The sequence below is a fragment of the Onychostoma macrolepis genome, chromosome 13 (genome assembly GCF_012432095.1).
Source record: "Onychostoma macrolepis isolate SWU-2019 chromosome 13, ASM1243209v1, whole genome shotgun sequence".
NCBI classification, from domain to species: Eukaryota; Metazoa; Chordata; class Actinopteri; order Cypriniformes; family Cyprinidae; genus Onychostoma; species Onychostoma macrolepis.
In genome coordinates this window covers 15,305,224-15,326,338 of record NC_081167.1, presented here as the reverse complement: position 1 = coordinate 15,326,338, position 21,115 = coordinate 15,305,224, and the positions used below count along the sequence as shown (strand labels likewise).

The 21,115-nt window shown below is 35.6% G+C and overlaps 1 protein-coding gene across 7 annotated transcripts in view; it reads right to left on the bottom strand.

The window, feature by feature from the left end:
- Nucleotides 1-21,100, bottom strand: part of LOC131552711 (sorbin and SH3 domain-containing protein 1) — a 51,409-nt gene extending 30,309 nt beyond the window's left edge. For 2 of the 7 annotated variants that reach the window (XM_058796670.1, XM_058796673.1), the window contains exons 1-10: nt 9,836-10,001; nt 7,899-7,941; nt 7,011-7,097; nt 6,365-6,481; nt 5,361-5,476; nt 4,101-4,248; nt 3,379-3,527; nt 3,205-3,265; nt 2,981-3,055; nt 31-60 (exon numbers count right to left, since the gene is read on the bottom strand). In XM_058796670.1, coding sequence (XP_058652653.1) covers nt 31-60; nt 2,981-3,055; nt 3,205-3,265; nt 3,379-3,527; nt 4,101-4,248; nt 5,361-5,476; nt 6,365-6,481; nt 7,011-7,041 — 727 coding nt within the window. In that variant the 5' untranslated portion in view covers nt 7,042-7,097; nt 7,899-7,941; nt 9,836-10,001. Of the gene's footprint in view, nt 1-30; nt 61-2,980; nt 3,056-3,204; nt 3,266-3,378; nt 3,528-4,100; nt 4,249-5,360; nt 5,477-6,364; nt 6,482-7,010; nt 7,098-7,898; nt 7,942-9,835; nt 10,017-20,994 lie in introns of those variants that run through there. The other 5 variants (XM_058796675.1, XM_058796674.1, XM_058796671.1 and 2 more) reach the window with 4 other exon arrangements.
- Between the last annotated feature and the right edge of the window lie 15 nt (nt 21,101-21,115).

Below are 21,115 nucleotides of genomic sequence, written 5' to 3'. Positions count from 1 at the left end.
CTCTCGAAGGATTAAAATGAAAACACTTACCATCCTCACCACCATATGACAGCATGTCATCTGAAAGAGTTAGAAAATACTTATTAGGTACAAATAAAAGTTAATACAGCTGACATATTTTGAGAACTTAATATATTTATTTCACATTTCAAATGTATTCCTAAGGTAGTTTATAACCTGTTTTCTTATTGTGCTGTACTTAGTGTAGCCTGTGCTCTAAAGCAGCATCTCTGGGAGGTATTCTAAACATCTAATATATACTAGGTGAAAATTACAGGGATTAGTGTGACATACATAGCAGTCCATTATCAACTAAACAGCAGCTCCAAGACAAGGCCGCTTTATTTCCTCAGACTAATCCAACCAGTAGATGGCACTATAACCACAGCAGTGTGTTTTCCTCATGCTGGAATATTCCATTAGCCGGTTAGTTACAACACAAATAAGACATTTTCACCACAAACTACTGAAAGGAGCCATTTGAATGATGATTATTTAACAAATATTTGAGACCAGCATTGGAATGGCATTGCTAACAGTGCATTCTAAAGAATCCAATGGATACACCAGGCCCATTAGGTGTGTTGTTGTGACTGCTTTAATAATTCAGCAGAACGGTTCTCTAAAAGCACAGCCACGAAACACATCACAGAGGTATGAAAGCTCTTAAAATGGAGGTAATCAATCTATGAGTTTTAAATACATGGTGATGTGGTTTTCTCGGTGTGTTGAAAATAGCTCTGTTACCACAGCTCACCTTGAGTGCTGTGATGCCTCTTTAGGACAATCAATTTGTTGACACTGTGTACATATAAATCAGCATCTATTGCACATTGGGATTTGTGAAAGAATGGACACAGGATGGAGCCAACAATGTGGCGCATTAACACCTTATTATATACACTGCGGCTATTCTCAGCCCAGTTTGGGAAAGAAATGCTAATTAAATATAATACTTTTATTTAGAAAAGATGCACTAAATTGATCAAAATTGACATTGACATTATAAAGTTACAAAAAAATTCAATTGTTTCAAATTTCAATTATTTAAAGGGCACCTATTATGCAAAATCCACTTTTACATGGAGTTTGGACATAAATGTGTTGGCAGTGTGTGAACACAACCACCCCACAATGATAAAAATCCACCCACTCCTCATTTTTTAATCCCCTTTAAACCAAGTCAGTCTCACTAGGCCTGCCGTTTTGATTCTCACGCAGTGTGACTGGTTTGCTATAGTTTCTGCCCTCAGCGGTTGTACTCTGTCCTCCATTTTCTCCGCTGGAGCAGATGTAACGTCAACAATGTCTCGCAAGCAATCCCCGTGCTCTGTGTTTGGATGTAAGACTGAACATAGGAGTCTTCATTTTCTCCCAACATCTGAGCTGCTGAGGACGCTGTGGATTACTTTCATTTTTCAAGGTAATGCGCCTCAAAATCTACCTAAATACGTGTATCACTCCAGACACCTTTGTGAATGTCAGGTCATTATCCACCTTTTTCTTCAACGCGGAAGTAAGCCTATGGGTGAGACTTCCGGTTCATTAGCTGCTATAGGTAAATAACGAGGAGAATAACAACATGCAGTAAATGGTAAAACTTTTTGCACTACAAACCAGTGTGTTCATGATTAAGATAATACATTAAAATAATATGATAAGACACTCTAATTTTCAATATCAAGCAGCAAAACGAACTGTTTTGTACAGCTAAAAATAGCTAGACGCGGATGAGACCGGAAGCTAGACGCATAGAATTTACAAATGGCCGCGCCCATTTTTATGTCAAGAAAAAGGTGGATAGTGCTTAGCGTTTTAACCGTATTTGTGTGCGTACATTAAGTATTTTTAACTGGTCAGAGCGCAGAACCTGATTTCACCAAGAGCAACATGTTCCTGGATCAACATTTTTGTTGACCCTGGAAAAACATTGTTATTAACCAATCAGATTTCAAGAGCCAGTTTATAGTTTTTGTGAAGTTTAGGCTTATAATCAGTGTTTGGTGCTTGTACATCAGTGTCATTCATCTATCATTTCCTCTGATTTTAGGGATTACTCATGGTTAAAGTTAGGTTTAGGTGTAGGGATATAGTCAAGAATAAATTTTTGGATTAAAATGTTGTTCCAGAGTCAATAAAATATGTTGACCTAGGAACACATCTAACTCAGCAAAATCAGGATGTGCGATCAGCACCGCACTTGTGAGATTAGTTTGCGCCGTTCGTAGCGCGAGATTAGTTCGGTAGCGCGGTCGCGCGGCTTGCCGCGGCGATGACAGGTCAACGCGGCACGAGCTCTGTAACATCGTGCTGTTTCATCCCACTTTCAGTGCATTTGGCTTCCCATATGTACGGCTAAACACCGGTTCTCTCGCTCTCAGTTATCTTGTAGATATGCAATGCAGAGAGACTTCTGGAGACTGGGTGGGAATATGCAGCTCATTTGCATTTAAAGCGATACACTCCAAAACAGCTCTTTTTTAAACGCACCCCAAAAATGACATTTTCCAGCTGTTATAATAAATGATCTGTTGTGTATTTTGGGCTGAAACTTCAAAGACACATTCTGGGGACACCCAAGACCAATATTACATCTTGTAAAAAGGGGCATAATAGGTGCCCTTTAACAGGAATCACAGAAATATATTACATTTCAAAATATATTCAAATAGAAAACAGTTATTGTAATAATATTTCACAATATACTATTTTTACTGTACTATTTTTTTTTACAACAATACTATTCTTACTGTTTTTTTGATCAAATAAATGCAGCTTTGGAGAGAAAAACATTTACAAATTCTTACAGACTCTAAACTTTTGAACAGCAGTGTATATCCTTTCTATTTTGGTTTTCATTAACTGTATATAAAATTACCCAACACATATATAGAGATAAATGTGATGCTAAACGACAGACAGAAAAGAGTGGCATGGAGGAATGTTAATAAATATCAGATTATAACTATTACTAAGGTACCTCTGGTTTTCAGTGGCCTGTCATTGCTCTCTGGAAATATGTAGGTGGGACGATATGGATTTTCTTCAACAAGCTCTGAGTAAGGTGAGTGAAAGACAAAACACACACTGACAAAGATGACTACACACATAGATACATGACTGAAATGTGACCTTCAGATTTGGACACACAAAACGATGAAATAAAAGTGTTGATTGTATGTGATTCCCAAGGAGCATCTTTACCTGGGACTTTGTGAATCTGTTTGAACATGTTTCTGTACCAGTCCTTTGACAGCTCTGTGTTCTAGAAAACAAAATAATACAGATGGTGTTTTATTTAAATAAGATTTTGGCTATATTTATGTAGTCAAAGTCTGCACAGGTATATCTTGAGAACTAGAAATGGGCGTTTCTTACCCGTACTGGGACTCTGGGAGCTGGGACAGCCGAGTGTTCAGACAGTCTCATTCTCTTTCCTTCCATGTCTGCTGGCGTCTCAGAGGAAGATTTATTCTGGCTGACGGCAGGGCTCCGATTAGGGCCACTGCCCTGCTCCGCCACAGCTTCTGAAGCACAAACTCGAATCATAAACGTCCAGAACACAAGATAAAATACACACTGGTCTGGTTCTTTCAGCTGACACTTATCTAGGACAAAATCTTTAAAAGCATCACTGAATGATTTAATATTTAAATGAATAAATTATTGCTACAGCTCTGTTCGTACGGGAATTGTTTTTTCTAAGAAGATCATATATATATTTATATTTGTCAGATGTACTTTGTAATTTTAATCTTGTTGGAATCAAACAAGTTTCTGTTATTCTCGCAATGCTTCTCCTCATTAATCTGAACAATTGTTGAATACTGTAAACATTTTGTAAAAAATGTAACTTTTAGTTAATCTCCACTCCCATAACCATACAACAGACACTACCACCTTAATAATAACTACAGAGATGCCATCCAGTCACACAGACGTCTTATGTTAATTTTACCTCAAACATAACTTTGAAAACTAATCACAAGGGACAGAACATTCTCGTTTCTCTTTCTACATCATGAAAGCATTTCGATTTTAAATGCACGTGATACTTTTAATTTTGATCCATCCTGAAGCATTGAGAGGCTGATATTTACCTCTGCTGTGCTGCAGCAAGACGATTGTTGGGTTGACGCTGCTGGTGGAGGGATATGAAGAGGACACTTTGGCTGATGAGGTAATAGGACTTGGCTGATCAAGGCAGGACGTGAGCTGAGACTGACTCTTACTTACAGGTGAGTCCACCTGAGGAAAACACACCAAAACAGACACTCTAGTGGTTGTGAAATACAGATAAGTTTGAATTTCCCAGGATTCCTTATGGGGGAAATTTGCATGAAATTTGCTTCACTACACTTCTCTTTCAAGCTAACAATTGTTGCAAAGATTCCTCTGCATTGCTGATAAAGACAATGACAAATAACATAGAACAGCACTTAAAGTATTTGGTCACTTCGAATTATTTGTCTTCTGTCTTGAGGAGGTCATCAACACCAGGAGTATTCAGCTTTATAATAACATTTTTTTAAGATTTATATAATGCTTAGCCAGTTTTATTTTTATAATATTATAGTAGGCAACTCATTTATATAATTTACACAAAATTACTACAATTAAAATATTTTACATGGTCAGTTTTCATTTTAAAGAGATCAGTTGGTGGTAGAAATTGACTCCCATAGCATGGAAAAAAAATTGTATGTAAGTCAATGGCTACCAGCAACTGTTTGGTTATCAGCATTCTTCAAAATATTTTATTTTATGTTCAACAGAAGAAAGAAATTCATACAGTTTTGGAACAACGTGAGGGTGCATAAATGATGAAATTTTCAATTTTGGGTGAACTATCCCTTTAATTTATTTTTAAGTTTTATTAATTTTAGTACTTCAATTTATTCAACTTCAATTTTTCAGTTAGTTGCATTTCTAGGTTTTTAATGTAATATTTTTATGTTTTGTCTTGTTTTTATTATTTTAACAGTAATAGTTTTAGGTAACAATAACAACACTTGCTTAACAAATCACTAGTTAAAAGTTAGTTAATAGTCAAAAATTATATACATTTTTCAAGTGACTTCTCCACTAATTCCCTAGAGCACCTTTAGGGATACATAATTGATCACCTTGGATCTATACCATTATAGATGATAATGCAAATTTCATCTTGCTTGTAAAATATTGACAACATTCATTCACTGCTCTCATTTAAATGATTTTAAGATTGAGGAGTTCCTCAGTGTCTCCAGAGATCTTGGGACCGAGCTGTTTAATTAGCACTGATATCAATCTCTAAATTGCATTTTTGCAAGAAAGCAAAGTATTGCTAAAAGGAATGAAGTTCAGACATGATGACTCACTTTTGTTGGTGTCTCATTGACCTGAGTTGAATTTAAATCAGCTCCGGTGTTGTTTACACTTCTCTTAGCCAGACTTGTTTCTGTGGCATCTCCATTGACCGCACCAAGCCATCCACCTGTAACAAATCCAAACAGTTTGAATTCTCAAAGAATCTCCAAGGCACTTTTTAAAACCTAAAAAGGCATAAACGTGAAATAAAGCTCCCTCCACTTGGCAGCAAACCTGTTTGCTTCCAGCACTAACCACAATTTATGCCACAACAAATTCCTTAATCCTCCATTAAACGAATCACCAGCCAGAATCTGTCAGAACTGAACCCTACAGAGAGTCTTCATCCACTGAGATGCTAATTTATGACTGGAAAAAAACGATTCTCTGAACTTTGTCAGAAGAACAAGGGGACCATTGAACCCACTGTAAGAAGTGTTTGTTCCAATGGCCTTTTTATTCAGGCACAACAACAATTAAGGCATCTCTCCCAAGTGCTGGCAGTTAGCCAGAATAGTCCCAACATGGAGATGTTGAAAACGTCCATGCTGAAGGTTTCCATTTCCACAGCTCAACGTGGGTGTGAACAAAAGACGTCTTTGATTATCCCCTGCAAATATGAACATTCACTGAAAGTTATTTGAGCAATGAAGTTGACTGTCAGACAATGATGTATATGTTCCACAGAAAATACAAATTTGTCTGTATAATTTACTGTGCAATTTAGCAACTAACCACATCATGCCCATTGACTGTAAAACATAACCTAACATGAACCTTTTCATTAATAGGAAAAGAGGAAACTCAGGAAAGCACTGTTCCTGTAAACAGAGATCCTTCCAGTTAATGGGGTACAGAAAAAAATAAAAGCACTTTTTAGTGCACATTATCTGCAGCTACAATCATATCCTAAGTAACATTATGACAGCACACAACAATTAGTCTGGCACTGTCCTGCTTTGTGCAATATATTCAGAGCACTCTCCTATTGACAAATCCTGCATTTCCAACTCACTTTTGGCAGAGTTCTTGGATAGCTCTTGGCTTGTGCCGTCCTCATCATCGATGTGCACTAGTGTGGCCCTCAAAGTAACAGCACCCTTACCCTTGCAAACACGGGTAGGGTCCAGCTCTGCAAAAACATAAGCAAAGAAACTGATTTGATCTTTTCAAAGCACTAAATAAAGTTTAATATTACTCATTTGTGATCCTGGAGCACAAAACCAGTCAGAAGTAGCTGGGATATATTTGTAGCAATAGCCAACAATACATAGTATGGGTCAAAATTATCAATTTTTCTTTTATGCCAAAAATCATTAGGATATTAAGTAAAGATCATGTTCCATGAAGATATTTTGTAAATTTCCTACCGTAAATATATCAAAACTTTATTTTTGATTAGTAATATGCATTGCTAAGAACTTCATTTGGACAACTTTAAAGGTGATTTTCTCAATATTTAGATTTTTTTGCACCCTCAGATTCCAGATTTTCAAATAATTGTATCTCAGCCAGATATTGTTGCCAGATATCTTAGCAAATCATACATCAATGGAAAGTTTATTTATTCAGCTTTGAGATGTATCTCAGTTTCAAAAAATTGACCCTTATGATATTACTCATAACGTTACTCCCCCAAATGCTACAAATGCTGCTCTAACCAGTAGGCATGAGATCAGGGGAACTCTTCATGATCCTCAAAGGAGTTACTCGCACAGCAGATACAGTGCGCCGACAGGGTGGACGTGCTGCAAAACACACACAACCGTAAGTGAGATGTGGAGAACAGCAAAAGAAACTAAAGAGAGCTATTATAATTGCATTTATCATTGTTTTCAACCTCCTCTGTGACATTTGGGTCTTGACCCACCCATCGAGAAACACTGCATTAGTTTTACTAAGTTATTTGTTAGACTTTATTGAGAACAACAGCTCTAATAATGCTCATATAGAGACCCCAGGGCTTTATAAGTTCTAGGAAGATTGTAATCACAGTGTTCTCCGAAGGCTGGCACAAATATCAAGAAAAGATGGATGAACGGAAGGAAATAGGGGGCCTGGCAGTGAGAATACTGATTCAACAAAGACTCAAGCCAGAGAGAAAGACAGAGAGAGTCTGTTTGTGATTGCTTACTCATGAGCCTCCTGCATCAAGAAATTAGACAGCTATTATTCCTTCCTTGTTACTGTCTTTTATGTATTAGTGTTTTAAAACAGGCTTAAACAATATTATATATTGAAAATAGATGTTTAAATTGCCTTTTGCTGTTTTACCATAATTTATGTTGTTTTCTTTATCTGTGTTGCAATTGTTTTGTTTTGCATGTTTCATTCATTACATTTACATTTAGTCATTTAGCAGACGCTTTTATCCAAAGCGACTTACAAATGAGGACATTAGAAGCAATCAAAACCAACAAAAGAGCAACAACATATATGAGTTATATATGCATATAATATTCATGCCCATATAACAGAAAATAAAGGCCAGCCAGGCCTGCATAATGTCAAGAAACTGGATGGAGATACTGAAAGTGTGGCACGCTTACCAGGGGCTGCATCAAATTTCCCTGTGCCCTCTGCTGGAGAGCCCTGCAAATGAAAATGAATGAAAGGAGAGATGAAGGGAAATGCTGAGACAGAGAACAATGTTGCTCAGCATATCATTAGGAAAGAGAACAAAGAATATTGAGTGGCTGACAATCAAGATTTCAGCAAGTCAACAAAAACACCTCCATGGTATGTTCCTTAGCATGTTTACAACTGCAAAAAAGCTAGTGCAAAAAATGAGGGTGGGTGATATGACCAACATCTTATTTCACAATTTGAGAAATGTTATCATGATATATATTGTCCTACTGCACAGCCCTAGCAAAAAATATGACAATTAAACAGTGATCCAAAAAAAAAAAACCCTGCCCTGCTAGCTTGACTTGCTTTGAATATTTAGGCCCGATCTCAATGGCTCTGAATATAAATATTTAAAAACAACCTAATTGGCTGGATTGTGAAATTTCAACCAGAATAATGTTACAAATAATCCTACTAATATGGTAAGTGTGAAGGTGCTGATGCATGAGGAGACTGACTATCCCTCTAACTGATGTGTCACACCTATGTTCGTGGTTCACACTGAAACTAGATACAAAGTGACTCGTTACAGAACATTGGCTGAGTAAGAAAATATGGGTCAATGAAAATGTATATGTTTCAGTAGCTGCCAATGGATATCCCTCTAGCACAGATGTTTCTGCCCTGAGTCACTTTGGATGAAAGTGTTTGCCAAATTAGATAATGATTAGTATATTAGATACTAATTACTATTTGCCAAACGAGAGCTTTCTTTATACATACAAAATATTACAGAAGTCCTGGGTAATTGCAGATATTCCTGTAACATTTCTAATGGATCCCAATGTAAACATTAACCATCTGTCTCTATGCGAGGTGCTCTGTCTCATTGACTTATTATAGCCTACAGCTGCTGTCTATAGGAAATCAGAACCAGTTAATTAGCCAAATACTTAAACTTAGACAATTTAATAGCGCCTATATCTTAATGAAATGTGACCCTGGACCACAAAACCAGTCTTAAGTCACTGGGGTATATTTGTAGCAATAGCCAAAAATACATTGTATGGGTCAAAATTATCCATTTTTCTTTTATGCCAAAAATCATTAGGATATTAAGTAAAGATTATGTTCCATGAAGATATTTTGTAAATTTCCTGCCGTAAATATATTAAAACTTAATTTTTGATTAGTAATATGCTTTGCTAAGAACTTCATTTGGACAACTTTAAAGGTAATTTTCTCAGTATTTAGGATTTTTTGCACCCTCAGATTCCAGATTTTCAAATAGTTGTATCTCGACCAAATATTGTCCGATCCTAACAAACCATAAATCAATGGAAAGCTTATTTATTCAGTTTTCAGATGATGTATAAATCTCAATTTCAAAAAATGTACACTTATGACTGGTTTTGTGGTCCATGGTCACAAATAATATGGTATATAAAAAATGTAGCCTAGACAGAAGACTCTCTCAGATGTTTACAGAAAAGACTGTTAGGACTGGATTTACCCACTTGAAAATGGATATCGTCCTAAATTTGGAGTTGTTGAATAGTTGCGTAACAGCAATTTTGTAATTCAGTAATACACAAATATGCTGTTTATTTTAAACATTTATATAGCATACTGAATTGGATAAGTAGGAATCATTTTCCATTGTATATTTAAAAACAGTTCCAACAAAAACAGCTGCATGCATCAATCCATCAGTCAAGAGTCACATGGTTTGAGGATCCTTAATACTCTGAATTGCTCCGCATGCTGCCTTTTTAGAAGATATGCTAATAATCCTGATTTAACTTAAACTTCGAGGTGTTTTACTAAATCCAAAGCCATAACAGTCAATAATTATATATGAAACTGATTTATTTCTACATATTAATCTTGATAATATCATACTGACTCAGCTTACCTGTAAGGACCTTCGCCTTCAGAGAACTTCAGCTGAGCTTAACTTGGTTTAAAGACCTAACAAACACCCAAACATTGAGGGTGTCCTTTTAAATGTCCTTTGTTGCAGCCTATCATACAAATCCAGACTATCATGTTCTATTGTCTTCAAAGAACTGAACCTTAACAATGCTTTGCCTCTTTCAACTACCAAGATGGACCTGTCAGCACCTGCCACCTGGGAATGTGGCACCTACTTAGCATGTGATGAACGAATTACAGCATCCTGCTTTCCATCCACCTCTCCATCCCTGTCTGGCATGCCAAGCACCTCATGAGGCTATGAACTATATTAAGATAACTGTAAGATAATAGACCAAATATGTTATAAATCTGGATGTTTGTCATACTAATATGATAAAGTACGAACTGTTGACTGTTTGATTTGAGGGGTATCAGAATAGGGCATGGGCCAAGTTGGACTAGATACAACTTTCTCACAGTAAATAGTGACCTGGGTGGTCATATCAAGGTCAAAGGCATGAACACTGACAGTTCAGGCCACTCTAGTGTATTAAAAACACTTATGATGATTACAGTCTTGGCTAAAAATAAAATAAATCCAGTATAGTCATTCAGATAGATTTAAAAGGCATGCTAGAAATATCCTAGGAAATTAATCTTGAAAAAAGTGTCATAACCAAGAACAACAAAAAAAACAATAAAAACTTCAATCTTATTATTTGTCTAAGCCAGCCATGACCACGATATCTGCTCCCCATAACTGTACATTAAATCAAATATCTTTAATCGGCTGTATTTTTCGTAATGTCATGCAACAGCTCTGTGTTGAAACAGATAAATCGTGTGAACAGACAAATTGCTGGAAACTTGTTGCATTGTGCCTGGTAACTGCTCTCAGTCCAGCTGGCCTTCTCGGGGCAAAGCTGTAAAACAGAGCAACAGTGCAAAGGCTCATGTCAGACATGAGTCCAAGTCTTTGTTTCAGAACCAAAACACTGACTCGAATCTCACTCAAGGCCAAGCTGTAACTCTCAGGTACACAGTTTTGGCTCATGTAGCTATTGGTGAGAAAAGGGGCGTCCTGCAGGGGCACTTAGTAGCTCAATAAATCAATTCCTCCATGGAGTCTCTTACATTTCTGAACGTTTTAGCTCACTGAAAGTCCAATACAAAACATTAATGTTTTATTTATAAAGACAAACTTTTTTTTTTACAAAAATGAAACTCTATCATTACAGTGACTGTAAAGATATATATCAAGATATATACTGTATCATTTTAAACAGTAAAAGATTTTTAAAATGTTATGGTAAAAACCAGTTTTTTTTTTTTTTGGTTAACAGTTTCCTTCAGTGAAAAACTGTAATAGATTGGACACCTAACGGGACACTTTATGTAATTTTATAGTAAATCTGAATACTGTTAAATGTACAGTTTTATGAAGTGAAAAGGAAGAGGTCATTTTATAATTTACAGTGAAAAGCCATAAATTGACTTTTTTGATATCAGTTATGCACAATAGGGTTTACATCTTGTTTCATCTTATCATCTGGCAACCACAGATTAAATAATGATGAAATAAAATACCTCATCCTGCTAACACGCATTTATGAGCTTTTCTCCTGAATTGCAATTAGCTCTACTCACCCCAATTTTCAGCCACAGTCTGTTTTTAGTTTAGAATATTATCAATAACACACAAGTGGTAACTATTTGAAGTTTGTTTTGTTTGATTTAGGTTGATGTTAAATGATACATTATTTAATATAATCTTACATATTTTACATATATATATACACACACATACACACATTATTTAACATTGCTTGCTAACATAACAAAACAATGTAAATGCGCATATTTGACTAATAAAAACAATTAATTCTGACATTATTACATAAAGCACATTTGTTGTTGTTTTGTTTTTTTTCAGTGTAGACAACTTATGAAAAAATAAATGGTCCCTTTCCTAAATTCCCTCCCTTCTACCAGTTTATTTCTGTGAGCAACACCTCGATCTTGTGAATGTCAAAAAATTCCCGCATATCAATAATGCTGCTGAAAGCCTTTCAAGAACTTGGCAAAACCCTGTGAAATTCAGCCAGATATTCCACATTTTGATGGCAGAACAATTGCCACAATAAAAGACTTTTCAAATAAAATCTGTGAGAACTCTCCAACCATCACAATATCCAGAAAAGTTAATAAGTCACAGCATTAGATTCTAAAGCACAGCTGAAGGTCATCATGTACATCCCGCACTGTTTTCCACTCCATTATGCCAGTCCTATTAAAATAATAAAGGGGGTGACACAAGAAAAAGAACCGTGATATTCCACCCAAGAATCTCTGGGGATTGCCTCATTTTATTTCCATGACAGCTTTTAAAGAGTCCAGCTTTAATACACAAAGGAGCTCTACAAGGGGCCTGCTGTAGCCGGAGCGAGGGGGCCGGAGGGGAGGGGGACTCTTACATAACACAGTTTGACTTCTGCTTTGTCAACAAATGGCAGAGGGGGACAGAGAGAGAGAGTAAAGCTCACCAGGATCACAGCAAACAGCTCCAAACATGGCTCGAGAGTAGCGCTGTAGAAGAACAACCGTGGGTGTTTAATTGAGAATAGCCCATCAGTACCGTAAACATCTTCAGCAGACACACTGGACGGAGGCCTAGACTGTCATACTCTCCACACATTTAAACAACGGCATCATAAAAGGAAATGTATTCAGCTGTGGTATTTGCCTCAGCCACCATTCATCTACACGTGTCTTTTTTCCGAGCATGACATTACTGTTAGAGAAACCTCTCAGCTATATTACAGAATAATAGGAAAGGTGATGAACAACTGAAAAGGGAGCTAATAACTCCAAAAAACAAATACATGTAAGTGTAGATAATATTAATGCTGATGATTAATGCTAATAGTGTGAGCTTATTTTGTTTTACTTACTATTCTGAACTCCTATGGGCTTTCAGGAACACAAACAGTGCATATCAAAGCAGTTTTTCTATAAAAATGCTCAGATTTTTTAAGCTGACCCACTAAGCATGTATAGTTGTTGAGTTTAATTAATGCATTTCAAATAGACCTATGCACAGAAAAAAATAATTTTGCGGTTTAATCCTATTTGTCCTTTTCCAGCATGCGCAGGGATATGAATAGTTAGTTTCCTTGTTTGACTGTTTGCCTGTTTTATTTACATTTATTCTGGTCCTATTATTAGTAACTTGCTGTCTTGCAACATTAAGAGTTTATTCCTATATTATTAACATGATTAGTTAGTTGATTAATAAGTGTTTGTGTGTAATAAGTAATTCGGTATTATTTTTTTATTATTATTGGTGTGTGTGTGTGTGTGTGTGTGTGTGTGTGTGTGTGTGTGTGTGTGATGGTTTTCATGTGATGTGGTCAATAGTTTAGGACAACAAGCACTTTACTCTCCATGACATGTAAATTAATTTACAGAAAATAAATGCATAACATTAAATTATTTAAAACAGTGTATATAAGGGAAATTTTACAATTATTTTTAGTTTATCTTTAATCTTGGACATATGTATTATTTCAAATAATTAAATATTTATACAAGTATATAGGCATCCCAAGTGAAGTTAATTTATTTAATTTTATTTTCTATATAGTGCCAGATCACAACAGAAGTCATTTAAGGTTCCTATTAATCAAAAGTAGGTGATTACACTTGGACTAGTATCTGTAAATATTAAGCCACAAAAAGACTATTTAAAAAGGAATCCTATCCTGCATGTTGCGCACTTGAGGCTGCAGTATTAGCAGCTGTCATCTCTCTAAATGAGGACATAAATACATGAACAACATCTCCAGAACTGCTCTGAGAGTCACTTCATGAGCATTTTACCATTTCGTTTGAGTAAAACTAGCCTCATATCACACAGAAATGTAAAGGTATACACGGCAACCTGTCAAAATAAAAGTTCGGATTAACTTGAAGACACTATGCCAGAGATATTGTTCAGTAGAATGTAGGCTAATACTACTAATATTATTAGTACTGCTCCCAAAATTATTCGTTCATGTGCATTCGGGGCATTTTGTGCAGATAGCCTAGAAGTGGTAATATTAACGTTATGTTATATAAATAACGAAGCGTATTCTATGTGAGATAAATGAGTTAAATCCCATTGATTAAAAACCTGCTGCTTCATTCTACTGGTCCTCTTCAGCGCGAGCAGCTCAAAACAGAAATGCAGAACGTTATAACTACGATCATATAATTAACATTATAGTGAGAGCACTATTGTAAAAAAAAAAAGTTGTGAATTCTTAAGGGTTACACATTTTCCCTGTGTATTTATGACTGTCGAATGTCTTACTTGATTCTTGGTAATGTATTTTGCCCCGCCCCCAAATATATGATTCGACTATCAGCCGACTATCGCCATGATTCGAAAATTCCGATTCGACTATGAAAATCCTTAGTCGGGGACACCCCTACAAGTTATATTAAAATATGCACTGTTTAAAAGTTTGGGGTCAGTAATATATATATATTTAAGAAATTAATACTTTTATTCAGCAAGGACATACTAAAATCAAAAGATCCAAAAAAGTAACAGTAAATTCTTTTACATTGTTACAAAAGTTTCTGCTGTTCTTTTGACATTTCTAATCACCAAAGGATCTTTAAAAAATAAGCAGCACAACTGTTAATAATAAGACATGTTAAATTGTAATATTTCACATTATTACTGAGACATTATTACTAGTTTTTATCAAATAAATGCAGCTTTGGTCAGCATAAAATACTTTAAAAACATTAAAAGTTTACCAACCTCAAACTTTTGAATGGTAAGTTTTATATTCTTAGAACTGTTACAATGAAATTGAAGTTAATATCAGGACAATTAATTTAAATGATCATATTTTAAATAATAGTAAGAGCAAGCACATTGATCTCAAATGGGTGCTCGACTAAAAAACAAGTAGAAGAATTAGAAATGAAAAATATTAGAAATGCAAAATAAATTTCTTTGATACTTTTGGAGCTTTGGTGTTGCCGACTTTGCATTTCTAATATGCTTCTACATATTTTAAATAATGCAATTAAAAAATAGTTTAAAAAAAATAATTAAACTCATTTAAAACTCATTTTTAAAAAGTCATGCAAACTGTAGCCTTCGTTCAGGGATAGTTCACCCAAAAATGAAAATTCTGTCATCATTTACCCACCCTCAGGTTGTTCAAAACATGTATGAATTTCTTTCTTCTGCTGAAGACACACACACACACACACACACACACAAAAAAGGATATTTTGAAGAATGTTGGTAACCAAACAGTTTCTGGTCCCCACTGACTTAGTTTTATTTATCTATTTATTTATTTTTTCTCTATATTATGGAAGTCAATGGGTACCAGCAACTGTTTGGTTACCCACATTCTGCCAAATGATATTATATCCAAATTATTTTATGTTCAACAGAAGAAAGACACTCATACAGTTTTGGAACAGCTAAAGGGTGAGTAGGCTAAATGATGACAGAATTTCATTTTTGGGAAAACTATACCTTTAAGACGGCAAACACCTCAAGAGAAAACTAATAACATAATATATCAAGTAATAATTTACTACATATTCTATGACTATAACGTAACAATAACCTCTGTAATGCTATAATGTTATAATGTAAGAGTAATAATGTGTGTGTGATTGCTACAATACTACTAGTTTCCATTTTCCATGATTAACAAACTGTTTCTAAGTAAAGACTACTATTTTAGTTAGAATTGCTAAAATTAACAACTGCAAACAAGATTCCGCTCACAATCACCTGGCTTTATTACTAATGGAACATTTCCGTACCACAACCGAACACTTATAGCACACTATTAGCCTGGCTACTGGGAGCTATCTTCACCAGTAAGCGTTCATGCCATCTGATACAAAGTGACATTTAAAATAACAACTGATATTACATCATGGAATACAGAAGCCCATTATGTCTGGAAGATGTTCTAGTGCACAGCTGTGTATAGATGAGTCAAAGTCTCCGGGTCTGGCCCTCGCAGGCCTCGGCATTTGCTGACCAGGACAACAGGCAGCCACAGAGGGAGGGGCACGCGGCACGCGGCGCATGCACAGTATCAACCGCAGCCCAAGCCAGAAAAAAAGCCTTTGTGCGCAGCATGGATGTTCTAGAAGGACAGATGGGGCAATGATAATGAGTTTCACACTTGGGATACAAAGCAGTGCGTAACGAGGCGGCTTTTGATATTGAATGACTGACAAAGCTCATAAGGCATGCAGGGATTTATTTTGTAGGTAATAAAAATAAAAATGGACCAGACTGAGATCTGGGATACTGAATTTTGGCGCCTAAGTGAACAGCTCAGGATGTGACACATAAGGGTTCATGACATATCATATAAGAGCAAAAAGTAATAATAATGTTCCAAGTTCCAAAAAAAAAGAAATAATAAAAGATTATAAGAATGCTAACATTTTACAGTATGATTCCATTAGTTAATTTGATTAACAAATCAAAAATGATTAACAAAGATTAACAAAACTAACAATGAATGAGCAATACATTTGTTACAGTATTTATTAATGTATTATCTTATTTGATAAAAATGCAACTGTTCAATGTTAATACATGTTAGCTCAGGTCCATTAAATAATATTAACAGATACAACTTTTGATTTAATAATGTATTAGTAAATGCTGAAATTAACATTTACTAAGATTAATAAATGCTTTAGAAGTATTTTTCATTGTTAGGATGTAGTTCACTAATATTAACAAATGGAACCTCATTGTAAAATGTTACCATAAGAATTTACTTAAGGTTTTCTTTTGAATAATTTCATTATTTTAATGAGGTGTTTTATAAGTTGTGTCACCCTGACATTTGTGACTCTATACACCAAATAAATATCAAAATATATTTTAATTCAGAATTTAAAAACAGGATAATCATAGAACATGTGTAAGTTAATGTATATATTGTTTTGGAATGAATTAATTGATAGCACAAAAAGACACATCATTGGCCTTAAATTTATACATACTAACCAAAACTAACAGTGTACAAAGTGCAAAAACAAAGTAAGAAAAATCTGTGAAAATACATCCCAAAGTAATATGAAGGAATTTTCTGTTTTGATTTTCAATGGGTGTTTTAACTATACTTTGAATCACACTGCATTGTGTTGTGTTTTATGGTTGAAGGATATATCTGTAAACTTAATGAAAAAGTTATTGGTCATTTTCTGACAGGACATTATCTCTTTTTCTACAGATTTTTTCTACTGAATAAAGATATTTAGTGCTGGAAATCTCACCAGCCAACAATTCATCAATATTATTCTAACCAACAGAGATTGTAGGCATCCCACTTGCAATGCAGACAGAGACAACTGTTTCAAACCTCTCAGTTATGTGACTGGTGCCTGATAATTTTGTCAGGGGATGTAGACTATTCAGCCACACCTAAAAACGGCTCTATGATAATCCAGACATTTCAAGTGCTTCCCTAATGATGGAGGACCCCAAATCTCAGTGTTGAGCAACACCACCAAGCACAGCATTTATAAAGCAAGCCAAGCCATACACATTCACACACACACTTGGACTTCACACTCTCTTAAGAGGTGAATAGTTCACAGCACACAATATTAACACATTATCTGAAGAACCATCACGCTGAGTGTCCCAGCTATGTGTTACATGGCAAATAAATAAAATGCATAACGTTTAAGCCCTGACGTATCATTGTCACGTTCTGTCTAAATATGATCTGCCTTCAAACTAAGAACTCTCATCGGGCAAACATCATCTCAACACTGACCTCAAGCCAGCTGGTCCACAATCTGTCAAAGCAGCAAGAGGTGAAAAGAAAAACCTGTCAGCACAACACAATCTGAAGCAGAGACGGTCTGTTCAGCTTCTTGTTTGCGTTAGCGTGTTGCTTTGTGCACACAGACCTTGAAATTTGTAGCGCTAATAAAGCATACAGACTCGCGCACACTTCAAGTGCCACTCAAAGGAAAGTATGGGGTTAGATGAAGGTTGCTAAGCAACATGGTGTAACATTGTGGTGTATGATCTGTCAAGGGCGCCTCAATCATTGTCTGAGGCTGCAGGTAACCAAAAACATGCAGACATTCAGACCAATAGCATGATAATGAGTATGATATTGCTTTTAAACAACAGTTAAATAATAAGTTAAGGGGATAGTTGACCCAAAAAATTCTGTCATTAATTACTCACCCTCATGTCATTCCAAACCCGTAAGACCTTTGTTCATTTGTGTTCCGATGATGAACGAAGGTCTTACAGGTTTTCATTTTTGGGTGAACTATCCCTATAAGATTTACAGACATTTTAGACACAATAATGCCAGATACTTTGTGTATCACCACACACTAGTGGCGTTTCATTCTTCACTCTTCTAGTGGTGTTAATGATTCAATGACTCACTCATTTTTTTTTTTTTCTGTTGCACTTTAAATTTCAATTTTAAAAAAAGAAAGATTTTTTACATTTACTTTGGTACACATGTAAGTCAAATTTACTCGTGCAAGTAAACTTTGGACTAAATTTATGTTTTTCCAAGTTATTTATTTATTTATTTTAAATCCAACAAAGTACAACAGAAAAACAAAGTCATTCAAAACTACAGTAAATACAAGAAAAGAAACGTTGCTATATGATTGTATATTAGCACTCTTAAAACGCTGCCCCACCGATCAAATTCGAGGGCTGGACAAATCGTTAGAATGGATGGTTTGTTTTTAAGCAAATAAATAAGCAGCTTAATTCATTAATGGACACTGGACATGAATAATGTTATGATGTATTTGTAATGGCAAATGGCTGTAAGTTGTAAAATGCAATACAACCAATTACACCACAGCAATATTCTACACTGATTTCCTGGAGATTTTCAGAATTATTAAAAGTCACTTGTGTAACTGATAAAGACAACAAAACATGATCTCATAATTAGGCCAAAGTACAAATAAGCTCTTGTTAAAAAAACAGAGGATACTATTAATATGGTAAACCCCTCAATCCTATGGATGTGAGTGACCTCAGAGCACTTCCTCTTTTTGGTTAACAAGTGTTTCAATAGCAGTGAAATGAGAAGTGGCAGCAAATAGCACTAGGAGAAATGGATAATAGCATGCTATTAGCAGTTAAATCATGTTTTGGCATAATTGCAGTGCTACAAAAAGGCTTTTTCTAACTTGACAAACCTTCTTAAAAACTTTTATGGCTTTATCAGTGCTTACAGAGGTGTAGAAATACTTCAAAATCCTGAGGTCTCATGGCCTACACTATAGATCTATATGTAACAAACTGATGATCCTATAAGATCACCAATATCAAATGAATGAGTTTGTCAAATCATTCACAAGACAACTCATTCAAACAGTGTTTCACCACCAATCTTTTGGGCGCCTGTTCACCACACTAGACAGTAACATGATTCTACACAAAGCTTATAAAATATTAAGCAGGCAACACAAATTATTCATTATCTTTGTAAGGAGACAGCTTCCAAAGACGCTGGCAGGAACTTCTCACAAATGTTGCAGTCGCTCACCTACTTAAGATTTTAATGTTGTTCACTTCCTCTTGCTTAAATACTATATATCTCCTGTGCCAGAGGACGATGATAACATCATGTTTGTCTGGCACAGGTGTTGAGCTGAAACATCTGTAAACACAGATACAAATTTTTTTAAGGTGCAAGATTGCATTACAACTACATTATGCTATTAAGGAACAGAACAGAACAACTTATAGTTATAATATTTTGCCCTGTGTTAATGATTGTAGAAATACCTGTTATTTTTAAAGCAGGGAAAGTATGTTATTAAGTTTAAAGGTTATGTTATGCATCTGGTTTTCAATTCCGATACAGTAATTTAACCAGGTTAACTATTTTTAAAAGAACAACCTTCGATTTTAAAATGTATGAATTCTAAATTTAGGAATGTTTGTCTTAAATTATTAGAGTTTTTCAAAAATTCTTCCAGGGAATTTTTTGAATTTTGGTTAATGTATTGCCTGTGTGGTGTACAGTTTATTATGAGGGGTTTACATCAGCAAAAGTGGGACAAACAAACAACACAATTGAAATAAATGTTGCATAAAGAAGAGAAGTCAGCCTCATTATACCTTTACTGTTATTTTTTTTATATGCATTCTCGAAGGTAAGTTACCAACAATATATATTTCAGAAAAACTGCTTGGTTTCTAGCTTGATTGTGCTGGTCATTTATGGTCTAGAGATGATAGCCTGTGAGACTGAGGTTGACCTGGCAGACCATCATAAAGCTAGCTGGTAGACCACTGGAGCTGATAGACTAACAAGTTCCACAAACCATCTTATGATAAAAAAAAAAAAAAAAGTTAAAGCAGTACCTAACTGTTTAGAAATGGAATAAAATATTATTTTAGATGTAGGTGGATTAGAGCATCAAAAAAGCTCAGGCTGAGAGTGAAAAGCTTTTATCTGTGCTCCATCACAAATCTACCAAAAACCGTCCCGCTGCATAGTTCATCTACTATACATCTGCCGCATACACCGCACTGCTGTACAACTACAGGCAGTTTTATCAGTAAGATATGTTTAAATTGTCCCGTTTAATTCTTTCAAGCCATGAACAATGCGATGGATTGAACTCGTGAAGTCTCGTTTCACTGTCCTGCTCCCTCCGCATATTTAGTGAATCCTATTCTATTCCTTATTTGGATGTCAAGTGCAGCTGAAGTCGGATCTCTTTTCCTGCGGAATACAAATAATCTCTATCCCATCTCCTTCATCGGTCACATTATAAACGCTCGTGCTTTCAATAAGCACTGCAATTCATAGTTTCACCCTTTACATCCGACAATATAGCTATAAAATGAGCACTATATAATAATACCACTAATGCTGAAGTGACTGAAACACTTAGCCACGCTGCCGCACTTCTGCACCGCACATTTGTCTGCATCGGATGGCTGCTGCGGTTTATTATAATAAACCCTGGGCCAAATAATAGTGCCCCAGACGAAATAAACACGCAAACTTTCTGTTTTAGTGTGATGTGAAATATCACTGAGGTATTCAAATACTGGGAATATGACTGAGAATGAAGCAGGCGTTGCGTAATACCCACCTTTCTGAGGAAGCAGTCCAGGTTTCCGTATCGATAACGCTGCTGCACGCTGAACAGTGACGGTCACTACACGCCGCTCGCGCTCGCCCGTGCATGGAGCCTCTCACGCTCTCATCACATT